Source organism: Eumetopias jubatus, unplaced genomic scaffold, assembly GCF_037043125.1.
Source record: "Eumetopias jubatus isolate StellerSeaLion01/CBP00866 unplaced genomic scaffold, mEumJub1_p1.0 scaffold_13, whole genome shotgun sequence".
Lineage (NCBI taxonomy): Eukaryota > Metazoa > Chordata > Mammalia > Carnivora > Otariidae > Eumetopias > Eumetopias jubatus.
Genome location: NW_028274819.1, coordinates 15,895,736 through 15,918,161, shown reverse-complemented (window position 1 = coordinate 15,918,161; position 22,426 = coordinate 15,895,736). Strand labels below are relative to the sequence as shown.

Below are 22,426 nucleotides of genomic sequence, written 5' to 3'. Positions count from 1 at the left end.
ATGTTTTGAATTTTTCTTTTGGAGCATTCATTTCTTCCCAAGAGTTATTTTTGTAAATGTCTTCTGTCCCTACCTGTCCGTGAGTGTAGGACCTACCGTTAATGTATTGTTGTAGAGTTTAGCAGATAGAAGGAAAGGCCCAGCAGTCCACCATTAACCGCAGCTCCTGTCTGGCTCGTTGCAGAAAGTAGGATACACCGGAACTGTCTCCTCCGGGCCAAGCAGAGTCACCTATGAGAGTCAATGCCTTGGCCAACTCTGGCTTAAGTCAGGGCACAAGACCTCTTAGCCCGGTTAGCCCGCAAGTCCTCCAGCTCATCAATTTTTTTTTAAGATTTTATTTATTTATTTATTTGACAGAGAGACAGGGAGGGAACACAAGCAGGGGGAGTGGGAGAGGGAGAAGCAGGCTTCCAGCTGAGCAGAGAGACCGATGCGGGGCTCGATCCCAAGACCCTGGGATCATGACCTGAGCCGAAGGCAGACGCTTAACGACTGAGCCACCCAGGCGCCCCTCTCCGGCTCATCATTACTCCCTAGGCGGACACTCAGCAGGTTTGGGGAAACCTTAGCTAAAAGCTGCAAGTTTCACCCACTCTGCGCAGAGAAGCTGAGATTCCGGGACGCCGGGGAAACAGCAGTACTCCATTTGGCAAAGCGGACTGGCAGAGTTTGATTTCCACCGCAGGGAGGTGGCCAGCTTTCTACAAAGCTGCCTATCTCCAGAACCAGCCAATCCTAAAGCCCGAGATTAAAAGCCAGAGGAGGCGGAGCCGAAGCCTTGATTGGCACCGGGTCTCCTGGGGACTCGCGGAGGCCGGGCAGCGCGGACTCTGAAGAGGCTTCAAGTTGGGTGATCTAGCAGTGGCGGCCATCTTTATTTCTGGCAGATCAGCTGACGGGCACAATCTGGCCCAGCACGTCGACGCTATCCCGTTTCCCTAGGGAGCCCATGAGCTCCTCCCCTCCCGTGCCCCAGTCTTCGCGGGAGGGGCGGGGCCTCTCCGAGAGGGGCGGGGCCGGAGCTAGAAGCCAGATTGAAAGCGGTGAGGCTGTTTGGCGGGAAGTTGGCTAAGTTCCCCGGTCCCCGCCTTGTTTCTCCCCAGAGGCTTCACAATCTTCCCTCCACGATCTCGGCATAGGGCATAGTACCCTTTCGCACGGAGGACGCGATGGCTCCTAGGAAACGCCCAGAAACCCAGAAGACCCCCGAGGTAGCAGTGCGCCCCAAGAGCAAGAGGAGCAGAAGCCCCCGGGAGCTGGAGCCCGAGGCCAAGAAGCTCTGTGTGAAGGGCCCCGGTACTGCCTGCGCCTGCTGCTTTAATAATTCCGCCTTTTGGGGTTCTCACACAGGAGGCTGGAGTGGGGGATGGGTGCTACTGGTTTCTCGAGGCTGCCCCAAGTTTCGGATGCCTCGGGCTGTGCATTTTTCTGCAGGTCCTTTGACATCATAGAGCTGGCTTAACCCCCCTCAGGTGCCGGGAAGAGGCAGATGAGCTCCATTACATAAGACACAACAGACCTTCCAATTCCTTGTTTGTACCAGGATTTTTACACACGAAGGACTGCTTAAAATAATCCTACCTTGCCTGGTGGTGTGTGTGTTGAATTTCGATAGACATGGTTGCTAGCTGTGTGTCCTTGGTTTCCGCTGTAAGAACCCTCAACTTCCTTCCTTAGAAAACTCACTCTCTGAGGTTTATTGGGGCTTGAACCTGGGGCTATAAGGAGTGTGGGGGAACATAAAAGACTGGAGCAGGGGGTTGTTGATGAAGTGCTTTTTGTCCATAAGAAGAAGGAATGGGTTGTCAAGAGGCCAGATTCATAGAGACCAGGTCCTCAGATACATCTGTATTCCTATTCTAAGTGGATCTACCTCTCCAAAAGCAGCTTAGTTAATTTAGAGCCATGCCAGACCCTCTGGATCCTGCTGGTTTCCAAAAGAACAGATTGGACTTGGGGCCAACAACTGGTCACCTCTACATCATTTTAATACAGGATTTAAAGATACATCTTTCCCCAGTCACTTCTGTGCTGGGGAATCCTTTTATTGTGCATCGTATGTGATTTTATTTTTTTAATTTTTTTTAAAGATTTTATTTATTTATTTGAGAGAGAGAATGAGAGATAGAGAGCACGAGAGGGAAGAGGGTCACAGGGAGAAGCAGACTCCCTGCTCAGCAGGGAGCCCGATGCGGGACTCGATCCCGGGACTCCAGGATCATGGCCTGAGCCGAAGGCAGTCGCTTAACCAACTGAGTCACCTAGGCGCCCTCGAATGTGATTTTAAAATTACCACCGAACCCTAGTATGAGTTTTCCAACCCACGGGGAAGAGTTCTATGTAAACTTTATTCCTATGTGTCTCTTTGGCTCCCTGCTCAGAAACCCTGCAAGGATCTGGTTTCATATGATTTCATATTTAGTTTAACTTCAGAATTACTATTTTGGGGAGTGTTTGGGGTAAGGGGCTGAATCCCTTCTCACTCTTTATTTCTTGTGCTGGGTGAGAGTGAGCAGACCATGGAAAGGCCTTAGGAGGTGATGGGAGAGTCTGGCTATGCGGCATGAAAAAACAAGGCTTTCTTTCTGAGATTTCAGCAGGAAACTCTTCCGTGCGTGAGAAGAGAGAGGAAAATATGTGTCTGTTCTGCTTGGCAGGTTCTAGCAGAAGATTTGACTCAGGCTGCCTTTGGGCGGGGTTGGCTAGCCTGCAGGTCCCGCCATCATGCAGCATCGTCAGGGCCCTCCACCACCATAAGCTGGGCAATGCTGTCCGGCCATCACTACAGCAGGTGAGGCGTTTCCTGGCTGAAGAGCTCAAGGGGTTGCCCAGTACCTTTTCACTACTGGGATGTTCTCAAGTTAGATGCTGGGTTGGTTCAGCGGGTTGTCAGAGTGGTCAGATCACCTCTGTCTTGGGCACTGACCTACTGGGCATTCAGCCAGGTGGAAGTCTTATGCTGTAAAGGTCTCATCTGGAATGCACTCTGCCCCCTTGCTTTCCAGGATGAGTTCATGCACACTGCAAATATTTTCAAGCACAGAGCCAGGCAGTTAAGTTTTCCTTTGGTGGGAGGACTTGGCCCTAGAGCTCGTCTATGGAGGAGGCAGAGATTGGCAATTTACCCAGGACTTTGGGTTTTAATGCAACTTAATTCTTTTTTTTTTTTTTTTTCTGTGTCAGGGTCTCCAGCAGGCCTTTCTGCACTCTCTGGCTTCTTACCGGATATTCCAAAAGGCTGCCCCCTTTGACAGGAGGGCCACATCCTTGGCATGGCACCCAACTCACCCCAGCACCCTGGCTGTGGGTTCCAAAGGGGGAGATATCATGCTCTGGAACTTTGGCATAAAGGACAAACCCACCTTCATTAAAGGGGTGAGCAGTTCCCTGTGCCAGTCAATAGTGCTGAAGAAGTGTTTGTTGAAGGAATGAAAAGTTATTCAGGAACGAGGAGATGATTGGGATCAGAAGGAACTGGGTATTTTCCAAACAAGTCAATGGTAATGCTACTCAAATCTTCCTTGAGTGCCAGCCCTTAAAACATGAGAGGGTATAAAATATTGATCACCCTTTTGTAAGTTATCACATAGGACAGAATCTGAGCCCCTTCTTAACTCTTGGCCTCGTCTTCTCCTCCTGTCTTTCCTCGGTTCCTAGGCTTTGGCCACACTAGCTATTTCTATTCCTAAAACGGGATCTTTGCACTTGCTCTTCTCTTTGACTGGGGTACTCTTTCCCATGGTTTTCTCATGGCTGGCTCCCTCTTACCATTCAGGTTTTGGCTTAATATACTTCTTCAAACAGACCACTCTGTCTAAAGTAGCCTCTACTTCACTCATTCACTCCCTCCCTGCTTACCCTGCTTCACTCCCCCCCCAACAATGTTTATCAGTACCTGAAATGTTTTACTTATTTGTTTGTCTCTGCCCAAACAAATGTCTTTGGAAAGTAAGCTCCATGATAAGAGGGACCTTGTCTTTCTGGTTCACCACCATATCCCCAGTGCCTAGAACAATGTTTGGCCTAGAGTAGCCGCTTTATGTTTGTTGAACAAATGAGGGCCTTGAAGTGTAACTGGGTAGATGGGACGTATACATACAAGATAATTGGCAATACCGATGGTAAATGCTACAGAACGTGAGAGAAGGAAGAACGTCCTGTGAGTTAGAGTCAACAGAGAAGGCTCATGGGTGAGTGGGGAATGAGGAAGAACAATGATTAGGTAAATGGGGAGAAAAAGGAAAGGCAGAGTATGTTCAGGGCAAAGATTGGCATCGTGATTTTTAGGGATGGTTAGTATTTATCATTAATTGCTGAGGGGTAAAGGTGATGGCTCTTCCACCAAAGAGAAGACCCTTAGTTTGCCCAGTGGGGGGCTGACAGTGGAGGGCTGTACTGTAATAAGTGATGCTCTGGGTTTAGAACAGAAGCCACAAACTCACATGCTTAAGGAAGCCAAACAGGAAAAAGAATGATAGGGAATGGGGTCAGGGGTAAACTGGAGATGGCTGACATGCAAGAATCTAGGTCCCATGATGGTATCAGATCTGATTTGCTCAAATGAAGCCTGAAGCCCCAATTTTTTTTTACATGAAATGTTCTGATTTTTAAAGATGGTGATGAAATACACCTAAAATGTACCCTCTTAACCATTTTTAAGTGTGCAGTTCAGCGGCCTTAAGTACATTGGAGTTCTTGTGTAGCTAGTCTCCAGAATTCCATCTTGCAAAAGTAAAACTCTGCACCCACTAAACACTAACTCCCCATTCTTCCATCTCCCCATCCTTGGCGACCACCATTTTACTTTCTGTTTTGATGATTTTGACACTCTCATGAGTATCTTGCATAAGTGGAATCACAATATTTATCCTTTGGCTTATTTCACTTTGCATAACATCCTCTAGGTTCATCTGTGTTGTAGCAGGTGTCAGAATTTCCTTTTTAAGGCTGAATAATGCTCCACTTGATGCATCTACCACATTTTTCTTCTCCATTCATCTGCTGATGGACACTTGGGTTGCTTCCACCTTTTGGCTATTGTGAACAATGCTGCTGTGGATGTGGGTATGCAAATTATCTCTTCAAATCCCCGCTTTCAGTTCTTTGGGGTGTATACCCAGAAATGGAACAGAAGAGATAGATGAGGCCAAAGGCGAACCCAGGATGGGTTTTCTTAAGTGCTTCCTCAAAGCAGCCCATCATAAAAGGCCAGGTTAGACAGGCTTGGGATGAGATGGGTGTTCAAGAAAACAGGTGCTTTGAAGACAGAAGAAGGGCAGCCAGAGGAATGCTGTGGACAGAGCTCAGCTTCCTGCCCAGCTGGTGAGACAGGTGACCACCAGAAGGGGCAGTTTTAAATTGAAGTCAAAACCCAGAGCTCAGACAGGAAGAGATTTGTTTTTTGGTTTTTTGGGTTTTTTCCCTCCTCGGAATCTAGGACAGGGGAATAGAGAAATTTAAGAAGTAGCCTAAGGGTGTCCTAGGGGAAGAGCCTCCTGACCAAAAGGGAAATGACATCTGCTTTAAACTTGTGCCAGGCTGAGGCTGCTTTGGTTTATACTTTGGTTTTATACTGCTCTTTAGTATAACGTGCCTTTAAGTGACATTTCTTCATACCGTCACGGAGATTGGTTTGAGCATCTGCACGCTGAGACTAGCAAGAGGCTAGATTGGAGCAGAAGAAGAGTATGGTGGTCTGGAGAGCTCTCTGTTTTTACTCCCAGACACTGACAGAAAGTTGATTTGAGAACAGGGACTGAAGGCACAGCAGTGCCTCATTTTGCTGCTACAGTTTTTTTTAATTTTTTAAATTTTTTTTTTTTAAGTAGGCTCCATGCCCAACGTGGGGCCTAAACTCACGACCCCAAAATCAAGAGTCACATGCTCCCCTGACTGAGCTAGCCATGCGCCCCTCATTTTGTTATTTCTTTAGTCCTCTGACCTTGGCTCTGATCTTTACAAGGAAACACGTATGACGTTTTCATAATGAAGGTAACTTGGTTTTACTCTTATTGTAAAATCATCCATGCTTATGAGAATTTCAAATAATACAGAGAAAAGCATAAAGAATAAAAAGTACTTGAAATCTCCATTTGAGGCATCTTTCTCTGTGTGTATACACTATTATACACACCCAAACTTCTACCTAGATTATTATATAAATATTCTACCCTACATTCTGTTGTATTTTACTTATTATATCAGATATTCTAGTTTAAAATCATATACCAGATGACCACTAAAAATATCCTATAATTCCCTTTTTTTTTTTGTAATGCCTTTGGTATCAGGGTAATGCAGGCCTGATTAAAAAGAGATAGGAGGTATTCCTACCTCTTGTATTTTCTGGAATTATTTGTGTAGAATTGATACTATCTCTTCCTTAAAAAAAAATTTTTTTTTAAAGATTTTATTTATTAGAGAGAGAGAGAGCACAAGCAGGGGGAGCGGCAGGCAGAGGGAGAGGGAGAAGCAGGTCCTCTGCTGAGCAAGGGGCTGGATGCGGGGCTCGATCCCAGGACTCTGGGATTGTGACCCGAGCCAAAGGCAGCCGCTTAACTGATGGATCCGCCCAGGCACCCCTCTTTCTTAAAATTTTTGTAGTATTTTTAGGATTGGAGTTTTCTTTGTTGGGGAGTTAACTATATATTCAATATCTTTCATAGCTATGGGGCAGTTTAGGTTCTCTGTTTCTTGTGAATGAGCTTGGTAGTTTGTTTTTCAAGAAACTTGTCCATTTTACCTAAATTATTGATTTTAGTGACATGAATTTGTTCATAGTATTTCCTTACTATCCTTTTAATGTCTACGTGATCTTTAGTGATACCTCCCCTCACATTCTTTTTTTTTTTTAAAGATGTTATTTATTTATTTGACAGAGAGAGTGAGAAAGGAAACACAAGCATGGGGAGTGGGAGAGGGAGAAGCAGGCTTCCGGCTGAGCAGGGAGCCCGACTCGGGGCTCAATCCCAGGACCCTGGGACCATGACCTGGGCCGAAGGCTGACGCTTAACAACTGAGCCACCCAGGCACCCCATCAGTAGGGTTTTTTTTTTTTCTTTCTCAGTAGTGTTCCATTATATCAATATACCACAATTTATCCATTCACCTGCAGAAGGATATTTGGATTTTTTCCAAATAAAAATAAAGCTATTATGAACATTTATGTACAAGCTTTGTGTAGATATATGTTTTCATTTTTCTTGAATTCAGTACCTAGTTGTGGAGCCAAAGGCAGATGCTTAACTGACTGAGCCACCCAGGCACCCCTAGAGTTCCTTTTGGTAACATTTTCCTTCTGCCTGAAGAATTTCCTTTAACATTTCTTATAATGTAGGTTGGCTGCTGATACATTTTTTTTCTTTTGTTTGTCTTTTTTAGGGGAAAAGATATTTTTGCTAGGTATAGAATTCTAGGTTCACAGGCTTTTGTTTTTGTTTTCTTGCTTTTACTACTTTAAGAGATGATTTCTTTCTTTTTTTAAGATTTTATTTATTTGACAGGGAGGGAGAGAGAGAGAGCACAAGTAGGCAGACAGGGAGGCAGAGGGAGAGGGAGAAGCAGACTCCTCTCTGAGCTGGGAGCTGGACGCGGGGCTCGATCCCAGGATGCTGGGATCATGGCCTGAGCCGAAGGCAGATGCTTAACCAACTGAGCCACTCAGGCACCCTTAGAGATGATTTCTGATGCAGTCTTCTCTCATTCTTATGTTCCTCTTTACATGATTTTTCTTTTCTTTTTTTCTTCTGGCTACTTTAAAAATGATTGTGATTTGTCTACTATATTTCTCGATATGTCTCTGCTCTTTGGGGTTCATTTTACCTCTTGGATCGATGGGTTTGTCATCAAATTTGGAAAATTTTAGGCCATAAATATTCAATAGTTTCTCCCCCTCTTTATTTTCTGGGACTCCAATTATATATATGTTAGGCTACTAGGTGTTTTCCTACAGGTCATTGATAAAGTTCATTTTTTAATCCCCCCCATTTTATTTTGCATAGCTTCTATTGCTGTCTGTCTTTCACTGATCTGCATTATCTAATCTGTATTAGATGTATTTTTTTTCAGATACTGTATATCATCTCCAGAAGTTTGATTTGGGCCTTTTTAAGTAGCTTCCATTTTTTCATGTTCACTACTTCCTCTACTTTCTTGACCACATAGAGTGTGTTCATAATAGTTGTTTTAATGGTTTTGCTAATTCTATCATCTGTGTCACTTCTGAGGGTGTTTCTATTCATTTAGTTTTCTTCTGGTTATGAGTTCTATTTTCCTCCTTCTTTGCATGCCTGGTAATTTCTCATTAGATGCCAGACATTGTGAATTTTACATTGTTGGATGCTGGATAGTGTTGTATTCTTTTAAATATTGTCGGGCTTTGTTCTGAGATGCTGTTACTTATAATCAGTTTGATACTTTGAAGGCTTGTTTTTAAGCTTTGTTAATATAGTTACTATATTAGTTTCCTATTGCCTCTATAACAAATTACCACAGACTTGGTATCTTAAAACAAAACAATTTTATTCTCTGACCGTTCTGGAGATCTGGAGGTCAGAAGTCTGAAATTATTTTTTTCTGGATTAAGGTCAAAGTGTTGGCAGGGCTGGTTCTTTCTCAAGGTTCTGAGGGGAGAATCTGTTTCCTTGTTTTTTTTTTGTTTTTTTTTTCAGCTTCTTGTAACCATCTGAATTCCTGGGCAATGGCTGCTTCTTCTATCTTCAAAGTGTATCACCCCAATTTTCTGCTGCTTCTTTTTTTTTTTTTTTAAGATTTTATTTATTTATTTGACAGAGAGAGACACAGCGAGAGAGGGAACACAAGCAGGGGGGAGTTGGTGAGGGAGAAGCAGGCTTCCCGCAGAGCAGGGAGCCCGATGTGGGGCTCGATCCCAGGAGCCTGGGATCATGACCTGAGCCGAAGGCAGAGGCTTAACGACTGAGCCACCCAGGCGCCCCTCCTGTGTTCCTCTTATAAAGACCATTTTGATTTTGATTATATCTGTCCCACCCAGATAATCCAGGATAATCTTCCCATCTCAAGATCCTTAACCACATATGCAAAGTCCCTTTGGTCATCTAGCGTATTATTCACAGGGTCCATGGATTAGGGCATGGACATCTTGGGGACCATTATTCAGTCTACCCTAGTTAGCATGGATTTAAGGCAGCCTATAAATATAAGCTGTCCTCACCCTGAGGCAATACCCTTCTGAGGACTCGATGTTTTGTATATTAAGTCTTTTCTTTTTGGACAGTGAGAATACAGACTGTTCTGAGGATTTCTCCCCTGCTTATTTATGGTGTTTCTCCCTGCCCCCTCCCTGAGTCTTGGGTAGTTTCCTCAGATACATTTATACATTAATACTTCCCCCAAAGACTTGAGGGGACCCTTGTGAAACTCTCCAGAATGCTCCTTCTGTGTGTCTCTCTCCTCCCCAGCATTTTGCCCACCAATTCTTGCTATATTGGCTTTCCTAAAACTCTGTCTCCTCAGCTCAGTGAGATTGCTAGGCTGTGTGGTTCCTCCCTGTCTTGCAGCCTGAGGACTCTCTCCACGCAGTTAAGCTGGGGCAATGGCAGAGCTCTCTCCTTTCTTTCCTTCCTGTCTGGTGCTGCCTGTTGTCCAATGTCTGAGAACCTAGTTCATGTAGCTTGTCCATTTTTTTAGTTGTTTAAGGCAGGAGGATATGATACTCCATCATGGTTGGAAGCAGAAATCCACACTTATTAATTTTAATAGTGTGTCTGAAGATTTAAAATTTTTTCCTACACAATCTTGTCATCTACAAATAATGAGAGTTTGCTTTCTCTCCTTACTATTCTTATACTTCTTTTTTGCCTTATTCCATTGGCAAGACCTCTAGTACATTGTTGAATATTAAATATAGCAGACATGCTTGTCTTGTTCTTGATCATAGAAGGCTTTTACATTTGATCATTAAGTATGATTTCTTCTACTTTTTATTGTGGTAAAATACACCTAACATAAAACTTACCATTTTAACCATTTTTAAGGTTTTTTTTGTTGTTGTTTAGTAATAGCTACACTCAATAAGGGGCTTGAACTCACAACCCCAAGATCAAGAGTTGCATGCTCTTCCAACTAAGCCAGCCAGGCATCCCCCCCATATTAGCTATTTTAAGTGTACACAATTAAGTACATTTGCACGGTTGTGCGACTATCAACACCAACCATCTGCAAAACTTTTTCATCTTCCTAAAATAAAACTCTGTACCCATTAAACAATGACTTTCTATTACCCTCCCCTAGATCTACTGATCTGCCTTCTGTCTCTATGAATTTGACTATTCTAAGTACCTCATATAAATGGAATCACATGATATTTGTCCTTTTGGGTCTGGCCTCTTTCATTTAGCATAATGTTATCAAGTTTCATCCATGCTGTAGCTTGTATGAGTATTTCATTCCTTTTTATAGCTGAATAATAGTCCATTATATGGATATGCCACATTTTATTTATCCATTCATCTGTTAATGGACATTTGGGTTTTTTCCACCTTTTGCTATTATGACTACAACGGCTGTGAATGTTCATGTACAAGTTTTTGTTTGAACACCTGTTTTCACTTCTCTTGGGTATATACATAGGAGCTTGTTTGTGTTTTAAAACTTGTCTGTTTTTGAATATTCTTTATCAGACTATGGAAGTTCCCCTTTTATTTCTAAATAAAATAAATTACCAGAAGTTCCTATCATGAATGGTAATTGAATTTCATCAAATACTTTTTTGTATCTCTTGAGATCAGCTATGATTTTTCCCCTTTATTCTGCTAATGTGATGTTACACTGAGATTTTTTTTCAATATTTTATTTATTTGAGAGTGAGCATGAGCAGTGGGGAGGAGCAGAGGGAGAAGGAGAAGCAGACTCCCCACTGAGCAGGGACCCCCAACATGGGGCTCGATCCCAGGACCCTGGGATCATGACCTGAGCTGAAGGCACACGCTTAACCAACTGAGCCACCCAGGCACCCCTACACTGAGTGATTTTTGTATGTTTGTTTTAGTTTATTATATTCAAATTTTTTATTTAAATTTTCTCCCCCCTGCTTTTTAACATTTCCAATTATATCTCTAGCAAGTAAGTAATAATTGCTTCTTAAAAATTGTGGTAAAAGCACATAACATTTATCACTGAACCATTTTTAAGTGTATGGTAGTGTTAACTATATTCATATTATTGTATAGCAGAACTGTAGAACTTTTTCATCATGTAAAACTGAAACTGTGTACCCACTGAATAAGTTCCTCATTTTCCCCTTCCCTCAGCCCTTGGCAACCACAATTATAACTTTCTGTTTCTGGGAGTTTGAACTACTTTAGATACCCCTAAGTTTTGATTGTCTTATTGTGGTTACACAGGAGCATGTTCTTGTAGGAAATACGCAGTAGAGTATTTGAGAGTGATGAGACATCATGTTGGCAATTTATTATCAAATCGTTCCAGAAAGCAGGGTTTTTTTCAGAAAAGCATTTTTTCCCAGAAGAGCAGTTCTTTGTGCAATTTTTGCAACTTTGCTAAGAGTTTGAGATGGTTGGAAAACAAAGTTAAGAAAAAGACTGATATTATTTCTTCCTTAAATGTTTAGTATATTCAGCAGTGAAGCTACCAGGATCTGGAATTTACTGTGCAAGAAAGTTTTTAGTTGTGAATACAATGTCTTTAATAGATATCAGACTATTCTGATTTTCTCTTTCATCTTCTGTCAGTTTGGCAAATTTGTATTTTTCTAAGGAATTTACCCATTTCATCTAAGTTTTCAAATTTACTGGCATAAGATTGCTTATTATATCCTCTTATAATTGTTTAAAATGTGTAGGATTTATATTGATGTGTCTTTTTTGATCTATTAACATTAGTTATCTGTGACTTCCGTTTGGTCAGTCTCACCAGAGATTTATCGATTTTATTAGTCTTTTCGTTTAACACCCAACTTTTTTTTTTTTTTATTTTAAGTAGGCTCCATGCCCATTGTGGGGCTTGAACTCACAACCCTGAGATCAACAGTTATGTGCTCTACTGACTGAGCCAGCCAAGCATCCCCAAACTTTTGTTTGTTAATTCTCTCACAGTATATATTTGTTTTCTGTTTCATTCATTTCTGTTCTTTCTTTCTCCTACTTTTTTTTAAGATTTTATTTATTTATTTTAGAGAGGGAGAGAGAGAGAGAGAGAGAGAGAGAGAGAGCAGGGAGAGGAGCAGAAGGAGAGGAACAAGCAGACTCCATGCTGAGTGCAGAGTCTGATTTGGAGCTCGATCCCACGACCCTGAGATCATGAACCCAGACGAAATCAAGAGTCAGTTGCTTAACTGACTGAGCCACCCAGGCACCCCTCTCCTACGTTCTTCTCCTATTACTTTCACATCTTCTTGAGATGAATGTTTTGAGTCATTGATTTTTAGCCTTCTTTTATTATGGATGCTTTCAGGAATATTTGTGTACAAGTTTTCATATGAACATATATATTCATTTCTCTTGGGTATATGTCTAGGAGTGGAATTGGTGGGACGTATGGTAACTTTATGTTTAAGTTTTTGTGGAACTGCCAAACCATTTTCCAGAGTGACTACTCCATCTCACATTCCCACCAGCAATGTAGGAGGACTTCAACTTCTCCATATCCTTAACAACACTTGTATTCTTTTCCAGCTTTATTGAGATATAATTGACAAATAAAAATTGCACATATTTAAAGCATACAGTGTGAGTTTTAACATGTGTACATTGCAAATGATTACCACAGTCAAGCTAATTAACGTTCATCACTTCACATATTATCTTGTGTTCTCTGGAACACTTAAGATCAACTCTCTTAGTAAATTTCAAATATACAATATAGTATTAACTATGGTCACCATGCTGTACATTAGCTCTCTGGAACTTATTCATCCTGCATAATTGACACTTTGTACCCTTTCACCCACATCTCCCCATCTCCTCCATCCTCAAGCCCCTGGCAACCACCATTCTGCTCTCACCTTTTATGAATTCCTATCTGTAGATCCACATACAAGTGAGATCATGCTGTATTTGTCTTCCTGTGTCTGACTTATCTCACTTAGCATAACGTCCTCCCGGTTCATCCTGGTTGTCACAAATGGCAGGATTTCCTTCTTTTTAAAGGCTCACTAATATTCCATCATATATACATACTACATTTTCTTTATCCCTTCACCTGTCAACAGACACTGAGGTGGTTTTCCTACCTTGGCTATTGTCAATAGCTACAGCGAACCCAGGAGGGAAGATAACACGTGAAAAGCTCATTTCATTTCCTTGGGCTATATACCCACAAGTGGGATTAATGGATCATATGGTATATTTTCCAAAGAACCTCCATACTGTTTTCCACAATGCCTCTATCAATTTACATTCCCATCAACAGAGTACAAGAGTACCTTTTTCTCCACACCCTTGTTAGCACCTGTTATCTCTTGTTGTTTTGATAATAGCCATTCCAACAAGTGTAAGGTGATAGCTCATTGTGGTTTTGATTTGCATTTCCGTGATGTCAGAATTAATGATGTTGAGCACCTTTTCATATACTTGTTGGCCATTTGTATGTCTTATTTGGAGAAATGTTGATTGAGGTCCTTTGACCAGTTTTTTTTTTTTAAGATTTTATTTATTTGAAAGAGAGAATGAGATAGAGCACGAGAGGGGGGAGGGTCAGAGAGAGAAGCAGACTCCCCGCCGAGCAGGGAGCCCGATACGGGACTCGATCCCAGGACTCCAGGATCATGACCTGAGCCGAAGGCAGTCACTTAACCAACTGAGCCACCCAGGCGCCCCCTTTGACCAGTTTTAATTAGGTTATTTGCGGGGGGGGTTGTTTTTTTCCTATTGAGTTCTTCATATATTTTTGATACTAACTTCTTATCAGATCTAGTTTGCAAATATTTTCTCCCATTTCAGGTGTTGTCTTGTCACCACTTGTTATTGTCCATCTTTTTTCTTATCACCATCCAAGTGGGTGTGAAATAGTATCTCATGACTAATGATGTTGAGCATCTTCTCATGTGTTTGTTGCCATTTGCATGTCTTCGGAAAAATGTCTGTTCAAATCCTTTGTCCGTTTTTAAATTAGGTCTATTTTTTTAAAAAGACTTTATATATTTGAGAGTTGGGGGGAGCATGATTGGGGGAGGGCAGAAGGAGAGGGAGAAGCAGACTCCCCAGTGAGCAGGGAACCCAATGCAGGGCTCCATCCCAGGGGCCCGGGATCATGACCTGAGCCAAAGGCAGACACTTAACCGACTGAGCCACCCAGGCGCCCCAGGTCTTATTATTATCTTTTTAATGTATATTAATCACAATTATTTTAAAGCCTGTATATAATAGGTCTAATATCTGGATCTCCTGTGTCTTTCAAATGTTATTTTTTTTCCTCTTAGTTTTTGGTTATTTGGCCTTATCTTCTGATACGCTGGGTGATTTTAGATATAATGCCAAATATTGCATATGAAAACTTGTAGAGATAATTTGAAGTTTTGAGTGGTGGTATTTTCCTCCAGAGACAATTCTTTTTCCTTCTGACAGGCAGGTAGGATGGAATCAGATCATCTTACTCCAATGAGATTGAAATGATTTGAATCTCAAATTTGAATTTGAGCACTTGGGTGTCTCAGTCGGTGAAGCGTCTGCCTTCGGCTCAGGTCATGATCCCAGGGTCCTGGGATGGAGCCCCGCATCGGGCTCCCTGCTCAGCGAGGAGTCTGCTTCTCCCTCTGCCTGCCACTCCCCCTGCTTGTGCTCTCTCTCTCTCTTGCTCTCTCTCTGTCTCTGTCAAGTAAATAAATAAAATCTTAAAAAAAAAAAAGAAAGAAATGATTTGAATCTGGACTTCAGTCTTTGTGAGAGTCAGGCTATTTCCAGTTTGTTCTTATCTCTAGCGTGTCAGGGATCCTAACTAAAAGCTGGATTTCTTCCACGACCTCCCCTCTTGCCCTGCGAGACTGGCAAAACCTCAGCCCAGCTTCTCAGCTTTGAAGCCACCCACCACTTTCCATTCAGCTTCTCTGCCTTTCGGTTCCTCTGCTTCAAAGCCAAGCTTTCTGGGCTGCATAGGCCTCAAGGGGAAAAGCAGCATCCAAAGTCAGGCCTAACTTTCTGCTCCTCCTCTCTCTAGGATGCCGGTCTTCAAGTCCCTGATGCCTTCATAGCTCTCCATTGACTTCAGAAACTTTTCTTTATAGATATTGATTTTGTTTCCCTTTTCTAGTTCTCAACAGAAGGCTGGTCTGACCTGAGCTAATCAGCATCTCTGGTATTGGAAGTCTCCAATATATTTCTTTATCATACTTTGCCCTGGTTCTCAGTTCAAGAGTTGGAGTCGTAACCACTTAAGTCTACCCTTACTAGAAGAACACACATGCATTTTAACTTAAAGTGTTTATGTATGTATTTATTACTGATGCTCTGACATAGGACCAGTCCTTTTCTGGTAATAACGGTCCACTGATTAGGGTTCACCAGCTCTTACATAAGCCACACCCATAATGTATTCTTTATAGGGTCTAGTTTCCCTTTCCCTAAAAGTGCAGACATAGGTTTTTTTTTTTTTTTAAGATTTATTTATTGGGACACCTAGGTGGCTCAGATGTTTAAGCATCTGCCTTCAGCTCAGGTCGTGATCTCTGGGTCCTGGGATCAAACCCTGCATTGGGGTCCCTCCTCAGTGGGGAGTCTGCTTCTCCCTCTCCCTCTGCCTCTCCCCTTACTTAAAAAAAAAAATCTTTTTAAGATTTTATTTATTCATTTGAGAGAGAGAGCGTGCACGAATGGGGCACAGGGAGAGAATCCCAAGCAGACTCCTCACTGAGTGCAGAGCCCATCATAGGGCTCGATCCCACAACCCATGAGATCATGACCTGAGCCAAAACCAAGAGTCAGACGCCTAATTGACTGAGCCACCCACGTGCCCCATGAAGACATAATCTTAAGGCAGTTGTGAAGCAATCTGATTACAGATTCTTTTGAAAGTTTTATTATTTCCCACCCTAAGTGTTTATAAGTATCTCACCCATGCTTAATTTGACAACCATATCATTTTTAGCAACTCATTTTTATCTAGTTTTTCCAAAGTATTCAACGTGGCTTTCATAGAAATAACAGTGGTCTTCCCTTTTGCGCATAGTTCTTCTGTTTAACTGAATTACATGTTTAAGTAAATGCTTAAATGTTTTGTTGAAATGTTTAAAGTTTAAATTTTTAATGAAATGGTTAATAAATGACATGTAATTAAGTTACATGTTTAATTAAATGACATAATTACAACAAAAAGTACAATGTGCACATACGGGTTTAAGAACAGACACCATGAAGCCTGGGTGAGCACAGGACTCAGCTGTTGGGGAGCCGAAGATGATCCCAGCAGCAAGGGTTGGGCAGACCACGGGCACTGGTTAGAATGCTTTGTACAGGGGACGGAATGTGCCGGTGAGCGCGTTGAGTGAGCTAAGTGGACGCTAGGTCTGTGAGGCTGGGATAGCGGCAGCCTAAGAGGTAGAGAAGGAGCTCTGGAAGCTGTCAAGTTCTTAAAACTGTGCCTGATACATCATAAGCACTTAATGAGGTTATGTTATTGATGTTATCATGATTGTTTTCATCATCCTTGTCTGGGATGTCTCGAAAAAAATAGGAAGGAGCTCAGATCTGACTCCTGCCCTCCTAATCCAGGCCCTGTTCCGAGCTGAAGCTCTTCTAAAGAGCACTGGGCAATAATAAGGAAGCTGTGGTGCATCCATGTAATGGAACACTCAGCAGTAAAATGGAATGAGCAATGGGTACACACAGAAACCTGGCTGCATCTCAGGGGCACTATGCTTAGTGAGATGAAAGAAGCCAGTTGCAAAAGGATGCCTACTGTAGGATTCACTTCTATGACAGTCTGTTAAAGGCAAGACCATAGCATAATGATGGAGAACAGAGCCACGGTGGCCAGGGGGTTACAGGTGGGGAGGGGGTGTGACTAGACAGGAGAGCACAAGGGAGTTTTTTGAGGGGATGGACCTGTTCTGCCTCCAGATTTGGGTGGTGGTTATTCAAACCTCTACTATGTGTTCAGATTCATAGAACCATATTCTAAAAACAACCAAATGTACCATCTGTTAATTTTTTAACAACTCAATTAAAAATCAAGTCTTAAGTAAGAAGGAGCGTCATGGAGCACATCGCTGTGTCAGGGCCTCTGGGCTGGCCTGGCTGCACGCGCTGCCTGCCTGGTTCTCTGGTCAGCGGGGCCTGTGCACCCAGGCCTCGTCCTCCGCCTGAGCTGGCATCACTCACTGGCTTTTCTCTTCCTTGTGTTAGATCGGAGCTGGAGGGAGCATCACTGGGCTGAAGTTTAACCCTCTTGATACCAACCAGTTTTTCACCTCCTCAATGGAGGGAACAACCAGGCTGCAAGACTTTAAAGGCAACACTCTCCGAGTTTTTACCAGCTCAGGCACCTGCAAGTGAGTAGCCTCACTAGGAGGGAAAGGGCTTCTGGGCTCTCGGTGTAGTTCTGGTGAGAGCATCCAGATCTCATGTGTGTCCCCCACACCTGACACAGGGGAGAACTGCAAGGTGGCAGCCATGTCCTTACCCTTCCCTCTGAGATTTTCCGTAGCCGCTCTTCCTGCATTCTGGGTGTGTTACTGCTTTAGGGAGAGGTTCTAGAACCTCCGCTCTTCTCAGTGAGGGAAGGGCTTCGGCTCTTCTGTAAGGCGTTCCTGGCTTAGACTAGACCTTATTTCTCATTAGTCAACATGGCATTGGCCTGGAAAGCCACTTAAAGGTTGGAGCAGGAACTAGGAATTTAAGATTCCTGGGGTGTGATGACGTGACCAGTTCCCTGATGGAAGCTGAAAGGGATAGAGTCCTGTCTGCAGAGCACATGGGACACCCCAAGAGCAAGTGGCTGGAGAAATGACAAAATGTTCGGCACCTGGATTTCTGGCCAGAGACATGCCTCTTACTGTTCTCTAAAGAATCCAGGGTATGTGTGAGGGGGGTCTAACTAGCACTGGACGTTATCCTGGGTGGCCCCACAGAGGTCGGGGCAGGAGACGGGATAGACTCAGCTCCACAAGAAACACTTCCTCTGAAAGACATTTGTAGGGGATTTGTAGGCACTGTAGCAAGGATTTGAGCGTTTGAGAGAAAAAAATATGAACCTGAGCTCTCCTGGCCGGGTTTTAGGATCCCTGAAGCAATCCCAACCCCATCCCCTCATCCTCAAGTAGTCTGAGAGACAAAAGAGCAAGACAGAGCTCCTAAAGTTGTGTATACTTTTTTCCCAAAATGTTCAGAAGGGGGCAGAAGTTCCTTTCTCACCAGCTCTGCGGAACAGAGCTGGGCAGCCCGTTTGGTTTGCCATCTCCTTTGGCCCAAACGGTAGAGAGGGAAGGGAGAGAGCAATAAACGAGTCCTCCTCAGAACCCAGGGCTCTAGGGGGCAGGCTAGCCGGGGGACTTGCCTTATGGCTCTGAGCAGTGGCTGCTTCAGGGACTCTGACTAACTGGGCACATTTCTAAGCCCCGTCACCCCATCCTCTCTGTCAGACAGTAGACAAGTCCGTGGGCTCCTCGCTGGGAGTCTGTGGCAAGACAGTTATTCCTTCAGCAACTTCTGATGGAACGTCTACTGTACACTAGACACTGGAGCTACAACAGGGACTGAATGGACCTTGCCTCTGTCCCCAAGAATCTTACAGCACAGTTTCTCCCTCCAGCTTCTGGTTTTGCAGCCTGGATGTGTCTGCCAGAAGCCGAATGGTGGTCACGGGAGACAATGTGGGGCACGTGATCCTGCTCAACATGGATGGCAGGGAGGTGCGTTCTCTCGAGCCCAGGTCCTCCCTTTCTCTCCCTAACCACCCCCCACCCCACCCTGGCCTCCCTGCGCCCCACCTGAACCGAGCCCTTCTCTGCAGCTTTGGAATCTGAGAATGCACAAAAAGAAAGTGACCCACGTGGCCCTGAACCCATGCTGTGATTGGTTTCTGGCCACAGCCTCCGTAGACCAAACAGTGAAAATCTGGGACCTGCGCCAGGTTAGAGGGAAATCCAGCTTCCTCCACTCGCTGCCGCATAGCCATCCTGTCAATGCAGGTGTGATATACCAGACCTCATCCTTCCTGCAGACCCTGCCTGTCCAACCACTTCTGGGGTTTTCCCTCAATGTTTAGAAGCTGCTAGGTTAAACCTCTACCCTGAGAGCATCAGCCAAATGGATGTCTTGGAAACTTTCTGATTCTAGCTGCCTCCAACAGCTGCTAAGTTTCTAGAATTGTTTTTTTTTTTTAAGATTTATTTTTTTTAGAGAGAGCACAAGCAGGGGTTGGGGCAAAGGGAGAGGGACACACGGACTTCCCGCTGAGCAAGGACGCTGAGATCACAACCTGAGCCGAAATCAAGAGTCGGCGGCCTAACCGACTGAGCCACCCAGGTGCCCCAAGTTTCTAGAATGTTTTTGTTCACAGTCCAGAGTCACCTCCTCCCTTCCACCCCTGCCTAGAGAGGAGTGGGAGAGAGGGGTGCCCCTGCAGGAGAAGGCCTGTGGCAGCCAGGATAACAAGGGCCTGGGGTTCCTTCAGCTCTGGGGCTTTTCACTTGCCAGCTTGTTTCAGTCCTGATGGAGCCCAGCTCCTGACTACTGACCAGAAGAGTGAGCTCCGGGTTTACTCGGCCTCCCAGTGGGACTGCCCCCCAAGCCTGATCCCACACCCTCACCGCCACTTCCAGCACCTGACGCCCATCAAGGTAAGTGATGGAGGCAGGGAGCTGTGATCACAGGGACGGGCCGGGTCTGCCCGAGGTAGGGAGAGGCCAGATCTGGAAATTCCTAATCCCAGATCTCATCCTGCCCCCACACAAAGCCATCTCTTCTCTCCCGGCACTCTCTGCAACTTCTGTCCCCCTTCTGCAGCCCCACTGGGCTGGGTTTTCTTGGCCTCCCATAAGCTCTTCCTGGTTCGTTGGGCCCAGCCCACCTCCCTGCTGTTCTGCCGTCACCTCCAGTTATCTGCATGTGCTGCTGGTCCCCCAGCTGACCTCAGCCCCCAAGACTGACAGTCTTTAAGTCTTCTGATTCCTTCCTGCACACGCCCCAAGCAGCCTCAACTCTGCCCGTTCCTCTGCTCTCCTGGTTTCTGTTCTTTTTCTAGCACTGCAGCCCCTCTCCAGACCGCCAGGTTTCATGCCTGTACTTCTTTCATCAACATAGCATAGTGGTGGGGGCACCAGCTTCAGGTAGGCCGACACCCCCGGTTAGAGTCCTTGGGTAAGCTGCTTGAATTTTGGATCTCGGTTTCCTCATCTCTAAAAAGTGAATAAGAGTATCTGACGGACAGGGTTGTGGGAAGAATCCGTATACTTAAAGCACTTGTCTAGTGTCTGGGAAGTGCAATGTCAGCAGTGATCATTTAATATTAGAGTAGCTCCCGCATACCTCACATCAAATACAGGCTCTTCAGAACAAGGGTTCTTCACTGGTTGGTTCCCACTGATCTCTGTGTCATCTCCCACTTTGTATCCAGCCAGGACAATTTCCAGCTTCCCAGGTGGGACTTGTGACCTATTTCCAAGCCATGGCACATACCACTCTGTCCTTCCTGCTAACCATGTTTTTCCTCCTTCAACACTTCCTTGCAATTTCTTAGGAAAACCCCATCTGATTCTGTCATTCTGACCAACTGCCAGATTTGTTTTGGAACATAGGGGAACATAGGTTTCCTTCCTTTTCCTGGCCACTAGCCATTTTCTGCTCAACTCCTCATCATTCGTGTTGATGGAGGAGGGACAGTAGTAGGATTACTTCAGAACGTATGTCCTACTTGGTCTTTGCTTGGTTGCAGGCTTTGGTTAATGTCTGGGTCAAGCTGATGTTAAAACATTTATCAGTTGGTATGATCGCAGGAAACACAAAAGAGAGAAAAGGCCTGAAGACGTCCCAAGGTCCAGAGACGCCAATTTGGGGTTAAAAATTTGGGATGGTAGAGGCACATGCACTTGAAAGCTGTTCCTGTAGTTTCATGTGGGTCTTATCTCCATTATTAAATTGCTGGCAATTGTATTAACAGTTGTGAGTGGCAAAGAATACTTTTGGTGTCCCTCTTGATAGTACTCATTTACTCTCATGACAACTCTCCATCTCCTAGGCAACCTGGCATCCTCGGTACAACCTCATTGTCGTGGGCCGATACCCAGATCCTAATTTCAAAAGCTGTACCCCCCATGAATTAAGGACGATCGATGTGTTTGATGGACACTCAGGGAAGATGATGTATCAGCTCTATGACCCAGAATCTTCTGGTATCATTTCGGTGAGGTTTGGGCCCTCAAATAATGAGGGGAGGAAGCAGGGCTTCAACTACCTTAACTGACCAAAAATGACCAGAAATTAATCCTCATGTGCCCTTCTCCCAATACCTCACCTCCTCCTGATGCTTATGCCCTTGTCTCTGCAGCTCAATGAGTTCAATCCCATGGGGGACACGCTGGCCTCTGTGATGGGTGAGTGAAGCAGGTTGTATCTCAGATTGGCCAAGCCCTACCCTACCCCCCCCCCAGGTTGAGTGCAGGCTCCCCTTAGCTTAGCCCTGCCAGTCACCCCAGGGTAGGAGTCAGTAAAGGTTTACAGGAGACAGTGGACTCTTTGGCCTAGGCCCTCCATGCCTCTTGCTTTGTCTTGGTCATGACAGTGCCTGGCTGCTGTCTGGTTTCCTGGTATTTCCTGACCAAGTCCTGGGTTCCCTGGGCCAGCCCCAAGTTCTGAGAGACTGGTCATGGAAGGTGCAAGTCAGACTGGTCTCACTCCTCCTAGGTTATCACATTCTCATTTGGAGCCAGGAGGAAGCTGGGATGCGGACATGAGAGACATTAATGAAGGTGCGGGCCAAGCCAGAGCTTGGAGCCGCCTGAGAACAAATCCTCTGAGAAGAGGCGGCTGTGTGTTAAAGGGCCAAAGGTATCCAAGTCTTAGGGTCGGAGCAGGGACACTGTGGGACTGGGACACTAGCAGGTTACTGCTCTGGACTTAGCTCCAGAAACTTCTCCAGGGTTGGTGCCCCAGGTGCCCCAAGGGTCCCTGCTATATCTAGCCTGGAGCCAAGCTTCTCCTGGAGCCAAGGTACTTTTCTATTCTTTGATGAGCAGTGACAGAGGGATCAGGTAGTGGTTTTTGGTTTGTGCTCACTATTGACTTGGCTAATAAAACCATACCCAACTGAGCTTCTGAGTGGATCTTCCAGCACTGACCTGGTCAAAGCGCTCCTTGGGGCCCCCAAAAGAAGAAAAAGCACAGAAACAGCACTAAGAGTCTAGAACGTTCCTTCTCTGGAAGCTGCCTTAGCCCTATTCTGGGCCACAGTCACAAGCTGTCCAGCTCACGACCTGCACTGGCCTCTGGTCCGTGGA

General features: G+C 44.6%; 1 protein-coding gene across 1 annotated transcript; it reads left to right on the top strand.

Annotated features, from left to right (window-relative positions):
• The first annotated feature begins 946 nt into the window (after positions 1-946).
• DDB2 (damage specific DNA binding protein 2) lies at positions 947-22,239 on the top strand. The gene is made up of 10 exons (XM_028111198.2): positions 947-1,299; positions 2,661-2,794; positions 3,187-3,378; positions 17,337-17,482; positions 18,742-18,841; positions 18,943-19,120; positions 19,629-19,771; positions 21,169-21,333; positions 21,478-21,523; positions 21,834-22,239. The coding sequence occupies exons 1-10, from the start codon at positions 1,173-1,175 to the stop codon at positions 21,881-21,883; spliced, it is 1,281 nt and encodes a 426-aa protein (XP_027966999.1). The 5' UTR covers positions 947-1,172; the 3' UTR covers positions 21,884-22,239.
• The last annotated feature ends 187 nt before the right edge of the window (positions 22,240-22,426 follow it).

Bases quoted from the DNA above. Each gene is read 5' to 3' on its own strand.
- DDB2 (XM_028111198.2), top strand. From the start codon at position 1,173: ATGGCTCCTAGGAAACGCCCAGAAACCCAGAAGACCCCCGAGGTAGCA. The intron at 2,795-3,186 runs GTGAGGCGTTTC...TTTCTGTGTCAG, and splicing joins TCCGGCCATCACTACAGCAG to GGTCTCCAGCAGGCCTTTCT. The intron at 21,524-21,833 runs GTGAGTGAAGCA...CACTCCTCCTAG, and splicing joins CACGCTGGCCTCTGTGATGG to GTTATCACATTCTCATTTGG.